General features: G+C 49.5%; 1 protein-coding gene across 15 annotated transcripts in view; it reads right to left on the reverse strand.

The window, feature by feature from the left end:
- Positions 1 to 20,012, reverse strand: part of MAB21L3 (mab-21 like 3) — a 138,303-nt gene that overhangs the window by 50,612 nt on the left and 67,679 nt on the right. For 10 of the 15 annotated variants that reach the window (XM_058716088.1, XM_058716099.1, XM_058716095.1 and 7 more), the window contains one exon: positions 15,999 to 17,092. The exons of 3 other annotated variants lie outside the window; for them this stretch is intronic. In XM_058716088.1, coding sequence (XP_058572071.1) covers positions 16,859 to 17,092 — 234 coding nt within the window. In that variant the 3' untranslated portion in view covers positions 15,999 to 16,858. Of the gene's footprint in view, positions 1 to 7,973; positions 8,209 to 13,639; positions 13,978 to 15,998; positions 17,093 to 20,012 lie in introns of those variants that run through there. 2 more of the 15 variants (XM_058716100.1, XM_058716101.1) reach the window with 2 other exon arrangements.

Raw genomic sequence — 20,012 nt, forward strand, 5'->3', positions numbered from 1 at the left:
CTAAAACATAAAAAATAAATTAAAAATGGGTGTGTCTTGTGTGTGCATTAGCTCTCTGGTGACAGTCACTAACATTTGTACTAAACCTTTGCCAAAGTGCTTCCAGATACATTTCACATAATTTTCCCACCAACAACCACACAAGATGTGTGTCATTGGTCACATTTCACAGGTGGGGAAATGGAGTCTTGGTGGGGGGGGGATGTCTTCACGGGTACTGAAGAGCAAGTCAAGCCACAGGTCCAGGTCCTCAGTGGAAAGTCCCTGTCAGCTCTCCCCTGATTCTGTGCTTACACCCCCGGATGGTGATGGCAGGGCAATTCTATGTGTCCCCGCCCCTCCATGGAAAGCGAATCCAGGAGCAATTGTGCCCAGGGCCAGTGGCTGCCAGGATCTCACTGCAGAAGACTTTCACGAGTGGGAACTCACATCAGAGGGGGGCTGGGGCTCAGCTCCTGGCCCCAACGGTCCATCCCTGTGAAGCATGGTGTTCAGCCCACCGCAGCAGAGAAGACCTCCCCCACTCTCTAAATGCCTGCTGTCCAGATGGCTTCTTTTCCTTTTGTGGTGATCTTTTCTTCTGTAATTCCCTAAGGGTGTGGCATTCTACCGGGTTCCGAGTAAACGGGGAGGTGGAGTGCAGGAGCAAGAATCAGATTGCTAGACGATTCCATGCAATTTTCTCCAATTCCCTGCAACGTGAGGACAGTTGTCTGAGAGACCCTCTTCTCCCCATTCCCGCTCTACCCCAAAAAGCGTATGTTTGTTAAGAGAGGAGGAGAACAGAAGCTGGGGGAGATGCCCACCGGAGTCCTGATTGATTGAGGTGATCGGGAGCAGTGAATGATATGCCAAGAACACACTAATGGGAAATGTGCTAATGACAGATTGTTCTATATTTGTATATCTCTCTCCTTTTTTTTTTTCTTTTTCTTTTCTTTCTTTTGTTTTTTAGAGAGAGTGAGAGAGCATTCAGGCATGAGTTGGGGAGGGAGAGACGGGAGAGAGAGAGAGAGAGAGAGAGAGAGAGAGAGAGAGAGAGAATCTTAAGCAGGCTCCACACTCAGTGCAGAGCCTAACACCGGACTCAATCCCACGACCCTGCGATCATGACCTGAGCCAAAACCAAGAGTCAGATACTCAACCGACGGAGCCACCCAGGTGCCCCTTCTCTCCCCTTCCTTCAGCTCAGTTAATATTTATCAAATATCTGAAGGGGTGTATGTGCCCAAGTAATTGCTTATATCCCCACTTCATCAGAGTAGATATTGATGGTCGAGAGCCATTTTTAGGGGACTTAATCTTTAAATGGAATGACAGTTCATGGGGCGCCTGGGTGGCTCAGTCGGTTAAGCATCCGACTTCGGCTCAGGTCGTGATCTCGTGGTCCGTGAGTTCGAGCCCCGCATCGGGCTCTGTGCTGACAGCTCAGAGTGTGGAGCCTGCTTTGAATTCTGTGTCTCCCTCTCTCTCTGCTCCTCCCCTGTTCATGGTCTGTCTCACTCTGTCTCAAAAATAAATAAACATTTAAAAAAAATTTTAATGGAATGATAGTTCAGAATGCTGCAGGAACTTTTGCCAAAACTCCGGAACCCATCAGGAAAGTCTGGACAAGCAAGGGGCAAGTGTGTCTACCAGGGGTCACCAACACAGACCTGACCCTACTGGAATCTCATCTTGTTGGAATGATAGTCTGTTTCAAAGGCTTGATTCTGGCTGCGACATCCTGAGGCTGAGTCATTCCCTACCATGCCAACCCCACTGGAATCAGTCTGGCATGGGGGCTGTGGGGATGAGTGAGTTTTGGAAGGCGCAGAAGATGTGCCCGAGTCTGAGACTGTGCTGGGAAGGAGCAGTGGGCTACGAGAGAAGTCTGCAGGGCCTTTACAGTCTATGTTTGGTGAGTAGAGACTGGGCAGACCGCATTTCACAGGCCGGCACTAGCAAATCATGGCAAAGGCAAGAAATGACTTCATTTCATTTGGTCTGGGAGCCTGAGGTATAAGGGCACACTTTTCAGGGAAGGCAACCAAGTGCCTCTTGTGGTCGCAGCTACAACCCTAGTGGTTAGAAGAGGTGCAATCATAGAGAACATATTTTAGGGAAGAGTAAGAAAGACCCAGTCACTTTTCAGGCAGCCTAAGGTTACCGTGGAAGCTTCCAGAACAGTAGATTTTAGCAGCTTTTCTTCTTTGGGGAGCAGATAGTCTATCGTAGTGTTCCCCAGACAAAGCCAGGACACGGACCTGGGATAATTCCCAATCAATTTTATGGTTACAGGGTGCTTTCTTTCAGTTTAAGAAGCAATTCCTCACACACCTGTCTTATCTGGTTTTCCAATTCCATGAGGCAGGTTTTATGATCCCCGTTCTACAGATGAGGAAATGAAGGCTCAGAGAGATTAAGAAACGTGCTCAAATTCTCTCAATCATTAGATGGCAGGGCAGGAACTACATCCCAGGCCTGTGCAGCGCCCTTCCCCTGCCTATCTGGAGTGAGCTTCTCAAACTGAAACTCATCTCTAGGGATTGCAAAATGGGCACGCACAAGATGAGAATTTCCTTTTACTGCAATTCTGAATTTAACAAGTAAAGATATTGGTAAGTGCTCCACTGCTGGCCAGGAGCGTTGGCTTAAATGTTTTGCAAGGGCACTTGGGTGGCTCGGTCAGCTGAGCGTCCGACTTTGGCTCAGGTCATGATCTCACCGTCGGGGAGTTCAAGCCCTGCATCGGGCTAGTTGCTGTTAGTGGAGAGCCCACTTCATGTCCCCTTCTCTCTGCCCCTCCCCCGCTTGTGCTCTGTCAAAAATAAAATCAAATAAAGTTTTTAAAAATGTTTTTCCAAATGCACGCCTTCCTCCCTCTCTCCCTCCCCTTGTTCCTTCCTCTCATAAACATGTACTGAGGCACCGCCACACGCAAGTGACGGAAGTCATGATGTTAGGCGTCGTGGAAGTCACAGAGATTACTGACCCAGGTTCTGCCTCCAGGGGCTTCACAAGGTAGTGCTTGATCACCACTAGGCATGTTACAGTGGACTGTAACAAGGGCCAGCTGATCTGAGAGCTCTTCTATCGTACCCACGAGAATCGACAATTTCCTTGTTTGCTCATGTTCTGTTGCCACGAACAGCGAGCTCCCTGTGAGTGGGAACGTGTCCATCTTACTCAGCATTGAATTTGCAGTGCCTGGAACAGTACCTGGCACACAGCTGGTGCTCAATATTTGTTGTTTTTGGCACACAGTTGGTGCTCAGTATTTGTTGTTTTTTGTGTTTTTTTAATTTTTTTAATGTTTATTTATTTATTTATTTTTTAAATTTTTTTCAACGTTTTTTATTTATTTTTGGGACAGAGAGAGACAGAGCATGAACGGGGGAGGGGCAGAGAGAGAGGGAGACACAGAATGGGAAACAGGCTCCAGGCTCCGAGCCATCAGCCCAGAGCCTGACGCGGGGCTCGAACTCACGGACTGCGAGATTGTGACCTGGCTGAAGTCGGACGCTTAACCGACTGCGCCACCCAGGCGCCCCAAATGTTTATTTATTTTTGAGAGAGAGGCACAGTGCGAACGGAATAGGGGCAGAGAGGGAGGGAGACACAGAATCGGAAGCAGGCTCCAGGCTCTGAGCTGTCAGCACGGAGCTCAACGCGGGGGTCGAACCCACGAACTGCGAGATCATGACCTGAGTTGAAGTCGGATGCCTAACCGACTGAGCCACCCAGGCACTCCTCAATATTTGTTGACTAAATGAATAAATGAGAAATTGATCCTTAGTGGGAGTCTCCTGGAAAGTTTCAAGGAAAAACATTCATATGGGGCCTTGATGAAGAGGTGGGTTTTAGCAGGTACTGTAGCTATGTGTGTTCCAGATTGAATGTGAAGGGTGGGGGAACAGCTGGGGTGGGAAACCCCAAGCAAGGGACACCAAACGCGGCTGAAATGTAGGGGACGTGTGGGAGGGAAGTAAGGTTGGGCTTACGTCCTGCAAGGCCCCGGACGTCAGCTGTTTGTTCCGCTGGCCACTGGAGACTATTCAAGTGTCCGCAGTGGGGAGAGGTTGGCCAGAGTCGTGGGTTCGTGTGACAGACCCAGTATGGGTTGGAGTGGGAGTGACAGGAGGGAGGCTGTGGGCGTGTTGGAGGTGGAAGCAAGAGTCCAGGGGACAGGTGACAAGGGCATGAACCAGGCAGCAGCTGTGGGACTAGGAACAGAGGGCCCTTCATAACTAGAACATTCAGATCTCAGCAACCAGATGAATGTGGAGGTTGAAGGACAGTGAGATTCAAAGGTGATCCTGAGGCTCTCAGCCTGGGGGCAGGAAGAGAAAATGGGCTATTAGCGGGGTTAGGCTGCCAAAAGGGGACAACTGTCTGGTTGGGGCATCTTACGCTTGAGGGCCCACGGGACGCCAGATGAGAATGTCCAGCCAGCTCTCAGAAAGTCCAAGATGGGTGTGGTTATGACAAACCTTCTAATCTGTGGGTCAGAAATAGTTGAGTCGGGGTGGCCCTTTACCACAGGCTGCATGATTACAGGCTGCAGAGCATCAGCCTTGGAAGGGCCTTGGAACTCATTCCTCCTCTGTGCAGAAGGGGTATCTGAGGCCCAGAGAGGTTGGGTGACTTGCCCAAGGTCACACAGCCAATTGGCCCTCCCTGATTCTTACAGGAGGTCACTTAACTTTTAGGTAATTGGAATACTAATTTTGAAAAGTTGCTAACACGCACCTCTCGGTGTGCAAAGCTGATTAGGGTAACTGCAGTTGTGAAATAAAGAGAATGATCTGGGTTGAACTTAGCTGCCATCCAGATGAGAGCACGGTCCTAAAGGAATTGAGGGCAGGATGGGCGGTGGCTTGGATTTTGTCTTTTTGTTTTTGATGTGCTTTTGTCTACCTCATTCAGCACCCCATGAGGGCCACAGCCAGAGATGATCAACCTGTTTGAGTTCGGAATCCGTAACCTTTCCAATGTTTCCAGACTCCCAGGAGGTGGAGGGCAGGAGGAAAATGAAGCCTGGTACCGCACCCCAAATTCCTCTCTTCCTCACCCAAATGACACTGGTCCAACTACAAACTCTAGGACTTTTAAGAAAAGCAAACAAAACCCCAACCACATGCCAAAGGTCATCTGGCCTGAGGCAAGAGTGAATGAGTAACTCCCGTAAAAGGGAGTTTTGAGGATTTTTTTTACAGCGTTCAAAGGTGCAACTGGGAAATGTCAGCCCAGGGAAAATTCTAAGACAGCGCTTTCTCCCATACCCTGTGCTCCACCCGTACCCTTTCCCCCAAAGATCGACCCATGGCCTTGTGAGGAGTGAGCCATGTCAAGGGCTGAGGATGTGGGTCACTCCCTGCCAGCCCCCTCTCCCTTGGCTCCTGGGCGCTCACTTGACTACAGAGCCGGCAGGCAGGAAGGCCAAAGCTTCTGTCTGGAAGGCCTGGTCTGCTCTGTCTCCGCGTACCTCTCCCACGCCCTGCACTGTGAGGTGTTCACTGGGACAAATGCCAAAGACATGGCTGTGCCCACATCCAGTGGGGTGACCTTGAGGGGACTCCTTTTTCTCTCTGAGCTTCCAAATGCTCATCGACAAACTGGGTTCACGATGCCTACCCACAGCCTTGGGGCTTCTCCTTTCCTCCTCCTTTTCCCTCCACGGGTCTGTAAGGAAGAGGAGTTAGAGGAGCACGGCTGCCTTTTCTTTTCTGCAGCCCCTCCACTCTTGCCGGCAAGGTGCTGGGCGTCCTGCAGCTCAGGGACAGTCACCGTCTGCAGGGTGGCCTGGATTCGCATGGTGCAGTAAGAGAAGAGGGGCCCCTGGGAGCACGCTGTCAGCTCGGGGGGGGGGGGGGTCACAAGGGCCCCTCCGGGCATCAGGTGAGCTGACGGGGCACCCCAAAAGCACAGGGCTCTGCAGGGGGCCTGTGGGCACTCTGGGCTGGTGGCATTGCCAGCTGCTGCAGGGTCTGTGGGAGAGGAGCCACGGGCGCCCCCTGCCGCTTCATAGTCAGACAGCACTGAGCACCAGGACAGACGCCTCTCCCCCACCGGGCCCCTGGACTTCCCCTCTGGGTGGAGGGTGAAGGGGGCACCCATGCCAGGCCCCCACTGCTCCTCCTCACTCCTTCAGGAGCCCATGTCCTGGTCATCAAGGCCACAAGTCACTGACGGTGGCCGCTGGACAGAGAGAGTCAAGGGCAGAGAACTTTCCTGATGTCCCTTAATTCACCATGTGGGCAAGGAAGAACTCCTTGGAAGGAGGCAGTAGAGAGGAGGGAAAGGCAGGAGGAGGGGGCCCGGCCGAGGGCTGTCATAAGTCCCGCAGCACGGGAGCCCAGAGCCCAGCGTCTTTGTCCCCTGGCCACCAAATGACCAAAGCCCTCAGGCTTGGGCAGGTGGCTTGCTCACTCAGTCTCTCAGGTCTGGGTTCGGTGCTCCACCTACTTTTCTAATATCCCTCTGGGCCCCGAAGAGGGAGGTGACATTTTACATGACATTCAAGAGTTGAGCATGACGTTGGGAAAGTGTTTTGTTCATTCACAATGCCACCCTCACAGGACCACTGTTCGCTCCGTCTGTTGTATCGGGCCTTCAAAGGCTGGGTCATGGCAGAAGATTCATAGGTTACAAAGCCTGAGAACAGAAGATATAAGCTCACAAAAGAAAGTCACACAGCCAAAACATAATGACGTTTGAATGAGAGGAAATGAATGGTCTAGAGTCAGAGACGAAGAGAATGAGACGGAGACCTTCTGCCAAGAGCCCTACCATTTGTCCCCCATGCTTGGCAGGAAGAGAGGGGGGAGGCCTGGACCCCTTTCTGATGTGTTTTGTTTCCATGCAAAGTGTGTGCGTGTGCACGGGTGCGTGTGTGTTGCTCGCGGAGTGCACAAAATGCCTGCGTTGGGTTGGATCCTGGCTGAGCCGGCTGCGTCCGGCAAGCGCCAGCTACAAGTACGCGTCAGTGTTCCCCTCGGCGGTGGCCAGGGAGGCCCGGATGCGGCGCCGCCCCCCCCCCCCCCCCCCCCCCCCCCGCAGCATGAGTGTGCACCCGCATTCTGCTGCGTCACACCGGGCTCTGCACCGGGAGAGGAGCCAGGCCCTTCCTGGAAGGAAGGCATCCGGAGCCCAGAGGCAACTTCTCTTCCTCTAGAGCCGGGGATGGGATTCCTCAGCCCTTCCGAATGTTACTTCACCGCAGGGAGAGCCTGGCCTGAGCATCCGAAGTCGTGGGTTCGAGTTCAGGCCCTGCCTTGAAGTGAAGCACACCCGTGGGGCGAATTCATGCATTCATCCCTTCATCTAAGTATCTGTTTAACAAACGTTCACCGAGCACGTGCTGTGCACCGTTCTAGGTGCAGAAGCTGCAGCAGTGAACAAAACAACTCTCCACCCACGGGAAGTGTACATTCCAGTGAGAACAAGCAAGCTGCCACGCGGAGAGGAAAGCCGGCTGGGGGCACAGAGCGCAGGGGTGCGATCTGTTAGACTGGTCGGGGCCGAGGCAGCTCTGTCAACTGTGGGCCGAGGGATTTCTGAACAGAGGGGTGAGCTGGTACAAGGCATGGGACAGGAGCGAGCTTGTGTTTGAAACAAGGCAAGGACGGTGGCGTCCTGCGGCCAGAATGGGGTGGAGGCGCGAGGTGGCGGGCGAGGCCGGAGAGAAGGGTGGGGGGCAGGCCGCGTGGGCCGTGTGGGCTGCAATGGGAGTTCTGAGTTTTTCTGAGAGGGACCGGAAGCTCCTGGAAGGGTTGGAGCAGGGAGACATGCTATGACTTGCATGTCAAAGAGACGGCTGGCTCTTGGGCGGGGAAGACTTTGGTGGCCTGCGGCGGGGCGGGTGGCAAAAGCAGGTGCAAGGAAACCAGTGAGGGAGTCTGTGTAGAGGCGTGGAGACGCATGTGGTGGGCTGAAGGTGCGGGGTGATGGAGAGGCTCCAGGACAACGCGTGGGTTTGTGGCTGAAGCAAATGGTTGGACAAGGACTCTATTTACTGAGTGGGGGCAGGCTGGAGAAGGGAAATCAAGGGTTCAGTTGGGGGCGCTGTAAATCTGAGCAAATCATTTTCTGTCCTCTCTTCTAGCCTCTCCTTCTCACCTATACAACAAAGGGTAGTATAGACCACCAGCTGGTCACCAGGCTCTCCTCCATGATGATTAGGGCTATACCTTCTTTAATTCTTCCACATTCCCATGTCTTTTAAACCTGCAAATATATTCTGAATTCAGAGAAAAGAAGCAACAAGAAGAGAGGAAGAGAGAGGGGGAGAAGGAGAGAAAGAAAGAGAGACCACAAAAGCAGGTCCCCCTGTCCGACAAGGGCCCTGCCCATGTTGATGTCCTGACAACCATGGCAGAGGGACCAGGGTGGGCGGTGAGGGGGGTAAGAGAGCACAGGCCACGGATGAGGGAGAATCACCAAAAATGTGTGGCCAGAGTCTGATTCGGGTTGCAATTCCTACATCACTTAGGCTTGCACTTTAGAAGCTTCATGGGCTTCTGAGGAAAAGATTTTAGATTTTCAATTGCAAACCGCCTCAGAGTTTGTGAGCTGAGCCCAACAGGTCAACCTGTCCGAACCCTCAGTTGCCCCATTCTGCCATCTCTTCAAGTGAGAAAACTCTATGATTCTGCCACTTTGAAGGAGAGAGGAAAAAAAAATTCCTGTAGAAGTCCAGGAAGCTTGAGACTTGAAGAGGTAGTTTCTGAAGGAGTTCTTCAAATACTTCTACACAATACGTTACTTATTGGGCATTTACCATATGCCCAGGGTTGTAGACACAACCTTGAAAATAGGGATGAAATCTCTTTCTCACAGAGATTCCACTCTGGTGGGAGATGATAGATGATAAATGATAGATAGATAGATAGATAGATAGATAGAATATATAGACAGACCGATAGAAAAAAGGAAGGAAAGAACGTCCAGGTGGTGTTTAGAGCCATGGAGAGACTTAAAGCAGAACAGGAAGTTGAATATATCAAGACAGGGGTGAGGAGGGAGTAGGGACCAGTGATAACTAGTTTGTATAAGAAGGGTTAGGGAAGGGGGTGCCTGGGTGGCTCAGTTGACTGCATGTCTAACTCTAGATTTCAGCTCAGGTCATGATCCCAGAGTCATGGTATTGAGCCCTGCATGGGGCTCTGCACTGAACCTGCAGCCTGCTTGGGATTCTCTCTCCCTCTGCCCCTCTTCTCCCCAGCTTGCATTTGCACCCACACATGTGTGCGTACTTTCTCTTAAAACAAAACAAAACAAAACAAAACAACAAGAAAGGTTAGGGAAGGTCTTCAGAAGACACAACAAGCAAAAGTCCTGAGGCGGAGTCATGCTTGGAATATTCTAGAAGAGCAAGGCGTGACTGGAGGTGGGAGTGAGAAAGGAAAGGGGTAGGAGGTAGGTTCAGGGAGCTCGGGGGTTGCAGATGGTTTGGGCCTCTGGATTTTAGGATGAGTGGGATGGGACGTGACTGGAGGACTGTGAGTGGAGGAGTGACGTGACTTGAAAACTGGAGGGCACTTGGTGAGTGGTGCACAGAGACCAGAAATCCCTAGGGCATCAGACACCATGTCAAGATATTTGAAGCTGTAAGGCAATCAGGCATATTTGTTCCACCAAATGGCCTAAACCAAAATCATCGGGCCTAAATGAGAAGCCTGTACCAATGTTGCTGGAGGGTCCATTCACTTGTGTCCTGAAAGGTTATTGTTGTCCGTTGTGTGCCACACACTGGGGACACAATGGAATAAAAGACACTCTGTGGGGGGGGGGGGGGCGGGGAGGGGGGACAAACAGGCTAGAATCCAAATCCAGGGTCACGGTAGCAGATAATGTGGGAAGGGGGGTGATAGGAGCCAAGACCCTGGAGTCCTCAGAGAATAAAGGTAGTGGCTAACTTTCACCTGAGCCCATAGAATTAGTCTATATAGACAAATAGCCTTGGTAACCATTAAAAAGACAGAGAGATAGTGCATGAACCTTACAAACTAGTAAGGAGGGGGAAAGAAATAGAAAAAAAAGAGAAAAAAAAAAAGCCCTTAATTTTTAAAAAGGCAAGATGCTGGGGCAAAAGACAGAAAACAGGTTTAGAAAACGGGTCACATGGAAAGCACAAGCGTAGCAATCAATCTAAATGTATTAGTCGAGTCAAAAGGCCTCCATTTGTTTTTAGAAACTCAGCCATTTACAAGAGACAGAGTTATCAACAATGTAAAGATACAAATGGGTGGAAAGCTAACTGGTGGAAAATGATATGCGAGGGCAGCTAAGGTGGTGTTCCAACATTAACATCGGACAAAAGCAATGTTTACGCAAATGTTTACGACAGTTCAAAAAAAAAAAGTCACCTTATAATGATAACATCTTCAGTTGACTGGGAAGACATAAACTCTAACCCTGTATGACCCTAATAATATAGTCTGAAAGCATATCGAGAACCAGTTGTCGATGCTTTAAGGAGAAATCGAAAAATCCAGGCTCGTAATGGGAGATTTTAAAACAACTCTCTCAGGAAACGTTGGAAAATGCAGCCAAAAAGAAATCTGAAATGGATACAAACTTTAAGCAGCACACCATCTAACTGACATGCCTTACACCTTGCATCCGAACTCGCACAACCCCTTGTATGCGCTGACCACTGGAGACGCTCGGAGCGAAAAAGCTGGCCTCCGTGAGTATCCACGGATTGAGGCCTTCAGACCCGTCTCTTGGACTCTGGTGCAATCTATTTATAAATCAGTAATGAAAACATAACTAGGAAACCCAATATGTTTGAAAATAATACTTTTTAAAACATCTAAGTACCTCATGGGTCAGCGAGGAAATCGCAGTAGCAATCAAAAAACAGAACTAAAAGGAGATGAAAATACAATTTATTAATACCTGTGGAATTCTACTAAAAGGGTATTAAAAGGAAATTTATATGCTTAGAAAAGAAGACACGCTGAGGAGTTCTGAGCTAAACATTTAAGAAGTTAAAAAAAATAATAACATTAGAGTAAGCCTGAAGGAAGTAGAGGGCAAGAAAGCTATGAGCAGAAATTAATGAAAAACATACAAAGATGAACAAAACACACAATTACTCGATAAGTCTCATCAAGAAAGAATACAAATATATCAGAGTTTAAATAGATAATTAAGTATTATGAACAATTATTTTGCCAGTAAATCTGAACACTTGGATGAAATGGGAGAATTCTTAGTAAACTGTAAATTAACAGGAAGCTCAGGAAGAAGTAGAAAATCTGAATATCATTTACCCCTAAAAGAAAAATTAATAGCTTCAAATCTTCTGACAAAGAAAACACAAGGCCCAGTTGGCTTTTTACGTGAGTTTTACTAAAGTTCCAAGCAAAGAGATCATCCCAGTTTCATGAGAATTGACTGGAAAAAGAGAGAGAGTGTTTTCTAACTCTGGTGAAAAAAGGCACAGCGGTAAAATTTTAGAGGACATCACAGGAGCATATCTCCATGACGTTAAAAAACAGGAAGGATTTCTTACATAAGACACAAAATGCGTTCCATTCTAATGGAGAAAGTCGCTGAAAGTTCACCGACATGAACATGGAGAATTTAGATTGGTGCTGTCACTTCAGAAAATATGTTGACATTACCTCACAAATTTAAGCGTGTGTGTGTGTGTGTGTGTGTGTGTGTGTGTGTGCGTATCCTTTGAACCTGAGAATTCACTCTTATGTATATACCCTTAAGAGACCTGAGTGCATTCAGGGATGCCTGGGTGGCTCGGTTGGTTAAGCGTCCGACTTCAGCTCAGGTCATGATCTCATAGTTGGTGAGTTCGAGCCCTGCGTCGTGCTCTGTGCTGACAGCTCAGAGCCTGGAGCCTGCTTCGGATTCTGTGTCTCCCTCTCTCTCTGCCCCTCCCCTGCTCATGTTCTGTCTCTCTCTCTCAAAAATAAAAATAAAAAATTTTTTAAAAAGGCCTGAGTGCATTAGAAGACACATACAAGAATGTGTATAAAAGCAGTTCCAATCACTAAAGCTAGAAACAACCTGGTGCGCACCTACAGTAACGTAGATACGTACAGTGGCAGGGGTTCGCCGTGGAATATTCCATGACAGTGGGAAGGAACACACCTCTGCCGCCCACGCCCACATGGAAGAGCCTCAGAAGCATGCTGTGGACAAAAGCCAATCCCAGAAGACTTCACATGGGATGATTCCATTGACATAAAACTCGAAAACAGGCAAAACTAAGAGACATGCAGGTGCACGCAAGTCGTATTTTGTGGGCTCTAAAATCAACTTTTTCACATTTTAATCTCTCTAAAACAATGGGGATGCACGGGGCACCTGGGGGGCTCAGTCTGTCAAGTGTTGACTCTTAATTTCGGCTCAGGTCATGATCTCGTGGTTCCTGGGTTTGAGCCCCGCAGCTGGCTCTGTGCTGACAGCACAGAGCCTGCTTGGGATTCTCTCTCTTTCTCCCTCTCAAAATAAACATTTTTTTTTTTTAACGTTTATTTATTTTTGAGACAGAGAGAGACAGAGCATGAACGGGGGAGGGGCAGAGAGAGAGGGAGACACAGAATCGGAAGCAGGCTCCAGGCTCCGAGCCATCAGCCCAGAGCCCGACGCGGGGCTCGAACTCACAGACCGCGAGATCGTGACCTGAGCTGAAGTCGGACGCTTAACCGACTGCGCCACCCAGGCGCCCCTAAATAAACATTTTTTTTAAAAGAAATGAGGACGCATCTGATAGTCAGTGGTGATTTGCAATTATTTGCAATCATGAAAGCATCTTTTCTTTCTTGGACATGAAATCATGATTCACTTCACAACTGTTAGGGGCTTAGGTTCAATGAAATATGACAGGTAGTCAAACTGTAAAGAAAAGCAGCTGAATAGCTCACATCAGGGAGAGAGGGGGCTAGGGAACAGAACGGGCACCTAGGATTCTAAAGTACTGGCCAAGTGCTATTCTTCACCTAGGTAGTATATTGGCATCTGTTTTATTATTATTCTTTAGATACTTGCAACTCCCACCTGTGTGATATCTTTCAAAGAAAGAAGAAAGAAAGAAAGAAAGAAAGAAAGAAAGAAAGAAAGAGAAAGAAAGAAAGAAAGAAAGAAAGAAAGAAAGAAAGAAAGAAAGAAAGAAAGAAAGAAAGAAAGAAAAAGAAAGGAAGGAAGGAAGGGAGGGAGGAAGAGAGGGAGGGAGGGAGGAGGGAGGGAGGGAGGGAGGGAGGGAGGAAGGAAGGAAGGAAGGAAGGAAGGAAGGAAGGAAGGAAGGAAGGTGTGAAGAGGAAGCTGGGCAGTGAAGAGAGGCTAAGAGGGGGAATGACAGGTGTAAGAGAAAGAAGGGCACGCTACGCACAATAAATGGAAAGCTGTCCCCGAGAAGGCAGGTTGGCATCGCTCCACCGCACGTGGAGAAATCCTCAGACACTTCCTCTACTCAGCAAGAGGGAGGAAGGAAAAGATGGGTTTATGGAACTCGTGGTGGGATGCCACGCACGTTGTCCCCATGATGGTTTGTGATTTCTTGATGAAGAATGTCTCTATGGGGCGAGGGGAGCTATCAAGAAAGGCAGCGGTGGAGGCACGGCCCTGGGGAGTAGCTGTCCAAGACTCCAACCGCTTATTCGACAGCTACGGCGCACCAGATTACTAAACGAGCTTTTGATGTCCTTTATTCTGTTTATTCCCCTCATCAAGGCAGTGAGGCACATACTCTGTCATTGTGCTTGTACTGCCTTCCCAGGGTGGCCGTACCAAAATACCACAGGCTGCATAGCTGAAACAACAGGAAATGATTTTCTCACGGTTCTGGAGAATGGAAACCCAAGATCAAGGTGCTGGCGACATTGTCTTCTCCAGAGCCTCCGCTCCTTGGCTCGCGGGTGGCCTTTCCTCCCTATGCCCCTGCCCAAGTGCCTCTTCCTCTTCTTACAGGAACATCAGTCCTAATGGCCCAGGGCCCACCCAAATGGCCTCATTTTAACTTGATCACCTCTTTTAAAAATTTTAATGTTTATTTATTTTTGAGAGAGAGAGAGAGACAGAGTGTGAGCAGGGGAGGGGCAGAGAGAGAGAGAGAGAGAGAGAGAGAGACAACAGTCTTCACACTGTCAGCACCAAGTCTGATGCGGGGGTAGAATTTGTGAACCGTGAGATGGTGACCTGAGCCGAAATCGGACGTTCAACTGACTGAGCCACCCAGGCGCCCCTTGACCACCTCTTTAAAGGCCCCACCTCCAAATACAGACACATTCTGAGGCACTGGGGGTGAGAGCTTCTGTACGTGAATTTTATGCGTGGGGGGGGGATGCAATCCAGCTCATAACCACGCCCATAAAAACATGGAGATACAGAGAGGGGTGAACAACTTATTAAGGGCAGTTGTGTGACAGCGAGATGCAAGGGCAAGTAGGTCACTTAAATGGCTGAATACCAACCACTGCAGTATAAAACAGTCCTGTGGCCAGAGTGGACATGAAAGGAAAAATCTTTTGGAGAATAAAAACAAACAAACAAACAAAAACTTGACCAGAATAATATCAGACTTATCAGCATATCAGAATATCAGTAATATCAGACTTCTCAGAGCTAGGCGCTCTGTGCCTACAAACAGAAAGGAGGGACGACTCTCTCCCAGGCTCCCTTTGAAAGCCTGAGCCTTAAGCAGAAAGACTGTGATGGCTGGCCACCCTTCTCCCAGAAGCCAGATTGAAGTCCCGGGCTGAGGAGGGTGCCACCTACTGGGCTCTGAGGGGTATGTGCGGGAAAGAGGCTCTTCCCAAATGCGGTCCTCTACTGTCCTCTGCTGCCCAGCAGAGGAACAGTCGGGAGTCCGCAGATCGCCCTGCTTCCTACGAAGACCACAGACAGATGCCGGGAGGTGGGAAGAGCCTACTGGATCAGACTGTGGAGTATGTCAGTCCCACTCCTCTCCACGTGCACATTTCCAATCAGTGGTCCAGCCAACTTCCACTTCTTGGCATTATAGAGCTCGCTTAAAACTTGCTTCAGTTGTTTTCATCATTAAAAAAAAAAAAAAGTTATTATCTGCCACCTTCTCAGAAATGATGTGTCCCAAGGCCCAAGAGTATGGGACTTTGAATGCAAGTTTTGATGACTTAACAAAACATTGGCTTGCTCATTATTTCACATTTTCAAAAATTATCAACTCATCATATCTTTGAAAGGATTTTTTTTCCCCCAACAGTTTAAAATCATGATTTCCTATGTGATAGCCCAGGGAACCCACCATTTGGTTAGAGTATTTTTGTAAAAATATTTCACTTTCCAGTGTGACTTTTTTTTTTTAAAAAACTCAGTTGTTCATGCTTTTAGAAATTTCAGTGGGCGAAATGTTCTGAGTAATAAAGGATTCCCTTGAGTTGAAAAGCATAAACAAGTACCAGAAGAAAGCATTGACCTCCCCAAGCATTCTTGGTGCCACATGGGATGTGTGGCCCCGTGGATCTCAGTGAAATTCAAAATGGGTGGGATTACTGGCCTTCAATGCCTCAACTCTTGTGTGGGACCCTACGCCCCCTTTATACAGTCACTGGACTGGTCATTTAAAATGCAGGTCATAAATAAATAAACAAACAAAATGCAAATCATATCACCATACCCTACTGCTCTGGGAAAGGCCAAGTGTCATGCCTTTGATTTTAGAATAAAATACAGATTCCTTGCCAGCTTTACAAGGTTCAGTGATCTGACCCATTCCAGCCCCTCCAAGCCTGCCCTGACCGCCCCCCCCCCCCCCCTCGCTTCCCTTCCCCTTCAGCTGTTTGCATTTTCATCCTTCGAGGAGCTCTCTGTGGCTCTATTTCAATATTCTGTTTGTTTCCTTCAGGGCACTTGCTACCATTTGCAATAATCGTGTTTATTTATCTGTTGTGCACTTCCTGTCTTTGACATTAGGTGCCGTCCCCCAACGGGTACATCCTTGGTCCATTTGGCTTCTCGCTCTACTCCCAGTGCCTAATGAGCATGTATCTACCCATGAATGAGTGAGCGAATGAGGTGAGCAAAGGCAGGTACTGAGAGGTGGGTGACATCAAGCCATTTCTTAGAGGTCATCATCCTGGGCCTATTCCAAGAATATAAAACATCGGGCACAAGAAAAGGGGAATGGCCGGAGCAGGCTGGCAAGCAGGGCTGAACTTTCACCTCTGGCCGACACTGGCCATCAAAACCACCCTCTCCCTCTTAGAGAACACCAGGGAAGCAGCTAGAACCACACGACCCAAAGTACGGTTCAGGAGAACTGAGGGCAGGAAGGCCAGGGCAGGCGTGCCCACCGATCAGACACAATCACCCCGTCAGCGGTGTTGGTGCCGATCCAGCAGGCAAACGCCGGCTACCAAACAATGACTAACACTTTGTGTTGACCCAGTGCCCTCCTCTAGTAAGGGCACCAGCATAGTCCCGCAGGCTCAGAAAGGTACATTCACAGCTGCATTTGCGAGTGGAAAGGTAATGAGCCCACGGTCAGTGGGCTGGAGCACCAGTCCTGGGCCTCAGGCCGATGCCTGCCCCCCCCCGCCCCAGGGGTTCTTGTCTCCATCCTCCCCGGCCGACACTCAGAGCCCGAGCGAGGAGAACACATCCAGTGCTGTCAGCAGCTCGGGATCGATGGCTTGGGGGAAGCCTGATGACAGCTTGTCCCCAAGAGAGGTAGCTCGTGAGGGCTGAAATGCTTGCTTGGCTCTAGGGAAGCTGAGATTGGACATCTTGGGGTACAGTGTTCCCCCCTTAAGTGCTAGTGGGTCAATGTCATCTCCTGTGCCACACGTTGCTTCTCTCCTGAGCAGGATCCTCCAGGGAATGAGGTCGAGCCAGGATAAAGTGTCCAAGAGCCTCCCAGGCAGGGGCAGCATCAGGGCAGGCCGATCTGGGGGTTCTTCAGGAAGAGAGCCAGTTTCTGGGCCACGGTGTCCAGTTCGCCCGAGCTGGCATGCTGGAGCAGGTTGCTCTTGCGCACAAAATAGTGCTTCAGAAAGTGCTGGCTCACACACTTGTGCAGCTTCCTCACCAGGCGCAGGAACGCTTTGCTGAACACCTGCCAGTCCTTCGGGTGGGGGTATTTCTCACAAGTCCAAAAGAGCACCGTCTACGGAAGGGAGAGGTGGTGTCAGACATCGTTCCGGGCAATGGAGGAGAAAGTCTTCGGAAATGGTACCGGGCTCACGCGGCCGTGGAAGGAGGGAGAAGGGAGTCACCCAGGACAAGTTGCTCCGCCATGATTTCACGATCCCCACCCTCGGGTGGGTTCTCGGCCTCGCCCTGCAGGTCTCCTGCGCCTCTTTGATCATTGTTTCTCTCGCCACTGGTATTCCCAGTTACCACCACTCTCCTTAGATCTGCAATTTCCCCACTCCTGGCGGATGCCTTTGCCTACTACTTTACAAGGAAGATGGAAACCCTCATGGCAGCAAAACAGTCCGCCTATATGCGTATCTTCCTCTCTCTCGCTCTCTGCTTTGACCACCCCGCCTGGCCAGGAGAACCCCCAAACGGGGCTTGGGATCTCTCCTTCTGGGACCTGTCTGCGACTGACTTCCCTCTTTCCTGCCCTTGCCCTTCCTCTGATGGCTCTTGAAATTATTCTAAAGTCTCCTCCCCCACTCCTTGCCCCAGGGCCACGTCTGCCTCCTAACCTCTCGCATCTTGGCAAGTGAAGGCTTCTCAAAAGAATCCTCTCAATTATCTGTCGTCATTTCCTCTCCGCTGACTGCCATCTCGATCCACTGCAATATGGATTTTTCTGCCATCGGTCCTCAGGGCCCGTGGTCTCCATGTTGCTAAGTCCAAGTCCAACAGGCCTTGCCTAACAGAATGGGGTTCTCTCATTGGGGCTTCTCAATGGGGTTCTCTCTCACTGGGTTTCCAAGCTTCTGGGCTCTCTGCGTTTCTCCAGGCACCAAGGCTACCCCTTGGCACACTATCTGCTTTCTCTACTTCCCAGTGATGGAGTTTTGGAGGCTCCGTTCCATACCCTCTTTTTCTCTTCGTCTCTTTTCCTTCCTTCCTCAGCAGCTAGAACCCCCACCGAACAAATAGAGGTCACTCACAATTTCTCTTCCCAGGCCAGACTTCTCTGACCTCCTCTCCTGGTATCTCTTGGGAATCTGAAAGTTATCGCCACCAACATGTCCCAGCCGGACTCACGACCCTTCTCCCCACAAACCTGGTGTGTTTCCAGACTTCCTTATCCAGCCAGTCAGGCAAGACTCAACCCAGGAGTCACCCCTCCCTCACCACCCTCATCAAGTTCTGCCAGTGCCTCCAAAGTGTTTCTCTCATCTAACCATGTATGTTCATCTCCACTGTTTTCTTCCTCTCCCATCTCACCTGGGCCTCTGCCCCTATTCTTGTCCCCAGTCTGTCACCACCACGCTGCGGCCAACGTGATCTTTTTGAGTATAAATCTATGTTTCTTCGTGTCTGAGATACTTTAGGGCCGCCTGGGTGGCTCCGTTGGTTAAGTGTGTAACTCTTGATTCAGGCTCAGGTCATGACCTCATGGTTCAGGAGTTCGAGCCCCACATCAGGCTCTGCATGGACAGCGTGAGGCCTGCTTGGGATTCTCTCTGCCTCTCCCCTGCTTGCATGCACATGCACTCTCTCTCTCTCTCCCCCCCTTGCAATAAATAAACAACAACAAAAAAGAAACACTTTAAAGACTTCCCACCATTGGTCAATGAAAAACCACAATCCTTAACATGGTTTGGTTTGTGAGGTTTGCTCCCCACCTTCCTTTCCAGCCTCATCTTACCCTCGTCCTCCCTTGTTCTCTCCTTCCAGCCCCACTGGCCCCCCTCTTCTACCACAGGGTGACTTCTTTCATATCTGACTTCTGTGTGGAGCACACTTCCTTCCCCAGTATGTCCGGGAAACTCACCTGTCAGTTCAAATTTCCCTACAATACCATTAAACACTCTCTTCGTCCCGCACTTCCCATAAGCACCAGTGATCACAGGAGTAGCCGTCTCTGTATTCATTAATGCGATTCCCTGCTAGATTGTAAACTCCATCAAAGAAGATAGCGATACCTATTTTAATTTCTGTTACATCACTAGCACCCAGCAGAGGAGCTGGCCCATGGAAGGCAGTCAATAAACGCTTATTGACTGAGTGAAATAAGCAATGTTAAGATTTAGATGTTGAGCATTTCTAAAATACAGCCTTGACTAAGAAAGAAAAGAGCCGTTTTGGGTTCACAGCAAGACACTGAGTGTGTTTTGATTTAGAGCACATCGTGCAAAGTAAACGAGTCGGAGAGGATATCATGCTAGTCAAGATAACCTAGATACAGAATAGTTTGGGGCAGCTGGGCGGCTCAGTCGATTAAGCATCCGACTTTGGCTCAGGGCATCATCTCGCGGTTCATGAGTTTGAGCCCCACATCGGGCTCTGTGCTGACAGCTCAGAGCCTGGAGCCTGCTTCGGATTCTGTGTCTCCTTCTCTCACTCTCTCTCTGCCCCTCCCCAGCTTGCACTCTGTCTCTCTCTCTCAAAAATAAAGAAACATAAAAAAAAAAAGATAACCTAGATACAAAAAAGTGTTTTCATGCCTCTTGTAGTTAAGCATTTATCTCCCTAAACAAACCAAAACAGTTAAGCCTCTTATAATCAAGCCCCTGTGCCTTTGAGTGGGTTTTAGGAACAAATAAGCCACAGAAGGATAAGCTCTTGTTCACATGGAGTTGGTCGGGAAAGAGCCACTTTGGGGAGGAGGTGAGACACTCATCAGACAGTGTTAGGCTGAAGGTGGGGTGACAATAAGTGGCACGACCTTCCTGATGCTGTTTTGCAACCAGTCTCTTCTGTTTTCCCCAGGCTGAAGGCTTGGCAAGGATCCCGCCCACTCAAGCCATCATCTGGATGGTGTCTAACACCACACTGTCACCAGCCACGCCCATCCCAATGTCTAAATGTGAGGGCATCCTGCCCTTGGGCCACAGTGGGAGACTAGAAGAACAGGCAGTTAGGACTGTTTTTGTCCTTCCTTCCCTTCTCAACAAATAACC

The sequence above is a fragment of the Neofelis nebulosa genome, chromosome 2, assembly GCF_028018385.1.
Source record: "Neofelis nebulosa isolate mNeoNeb1 chromosome 2, mNeoNeb1.pri, whole genome shotgun sequence".
NCBI classification, from domain to species: Eukaryota; Metazoa; Chordata; class Mammalia; order Carnivora; family Felidae; genus Neofelis; species Neofelis nebulosa.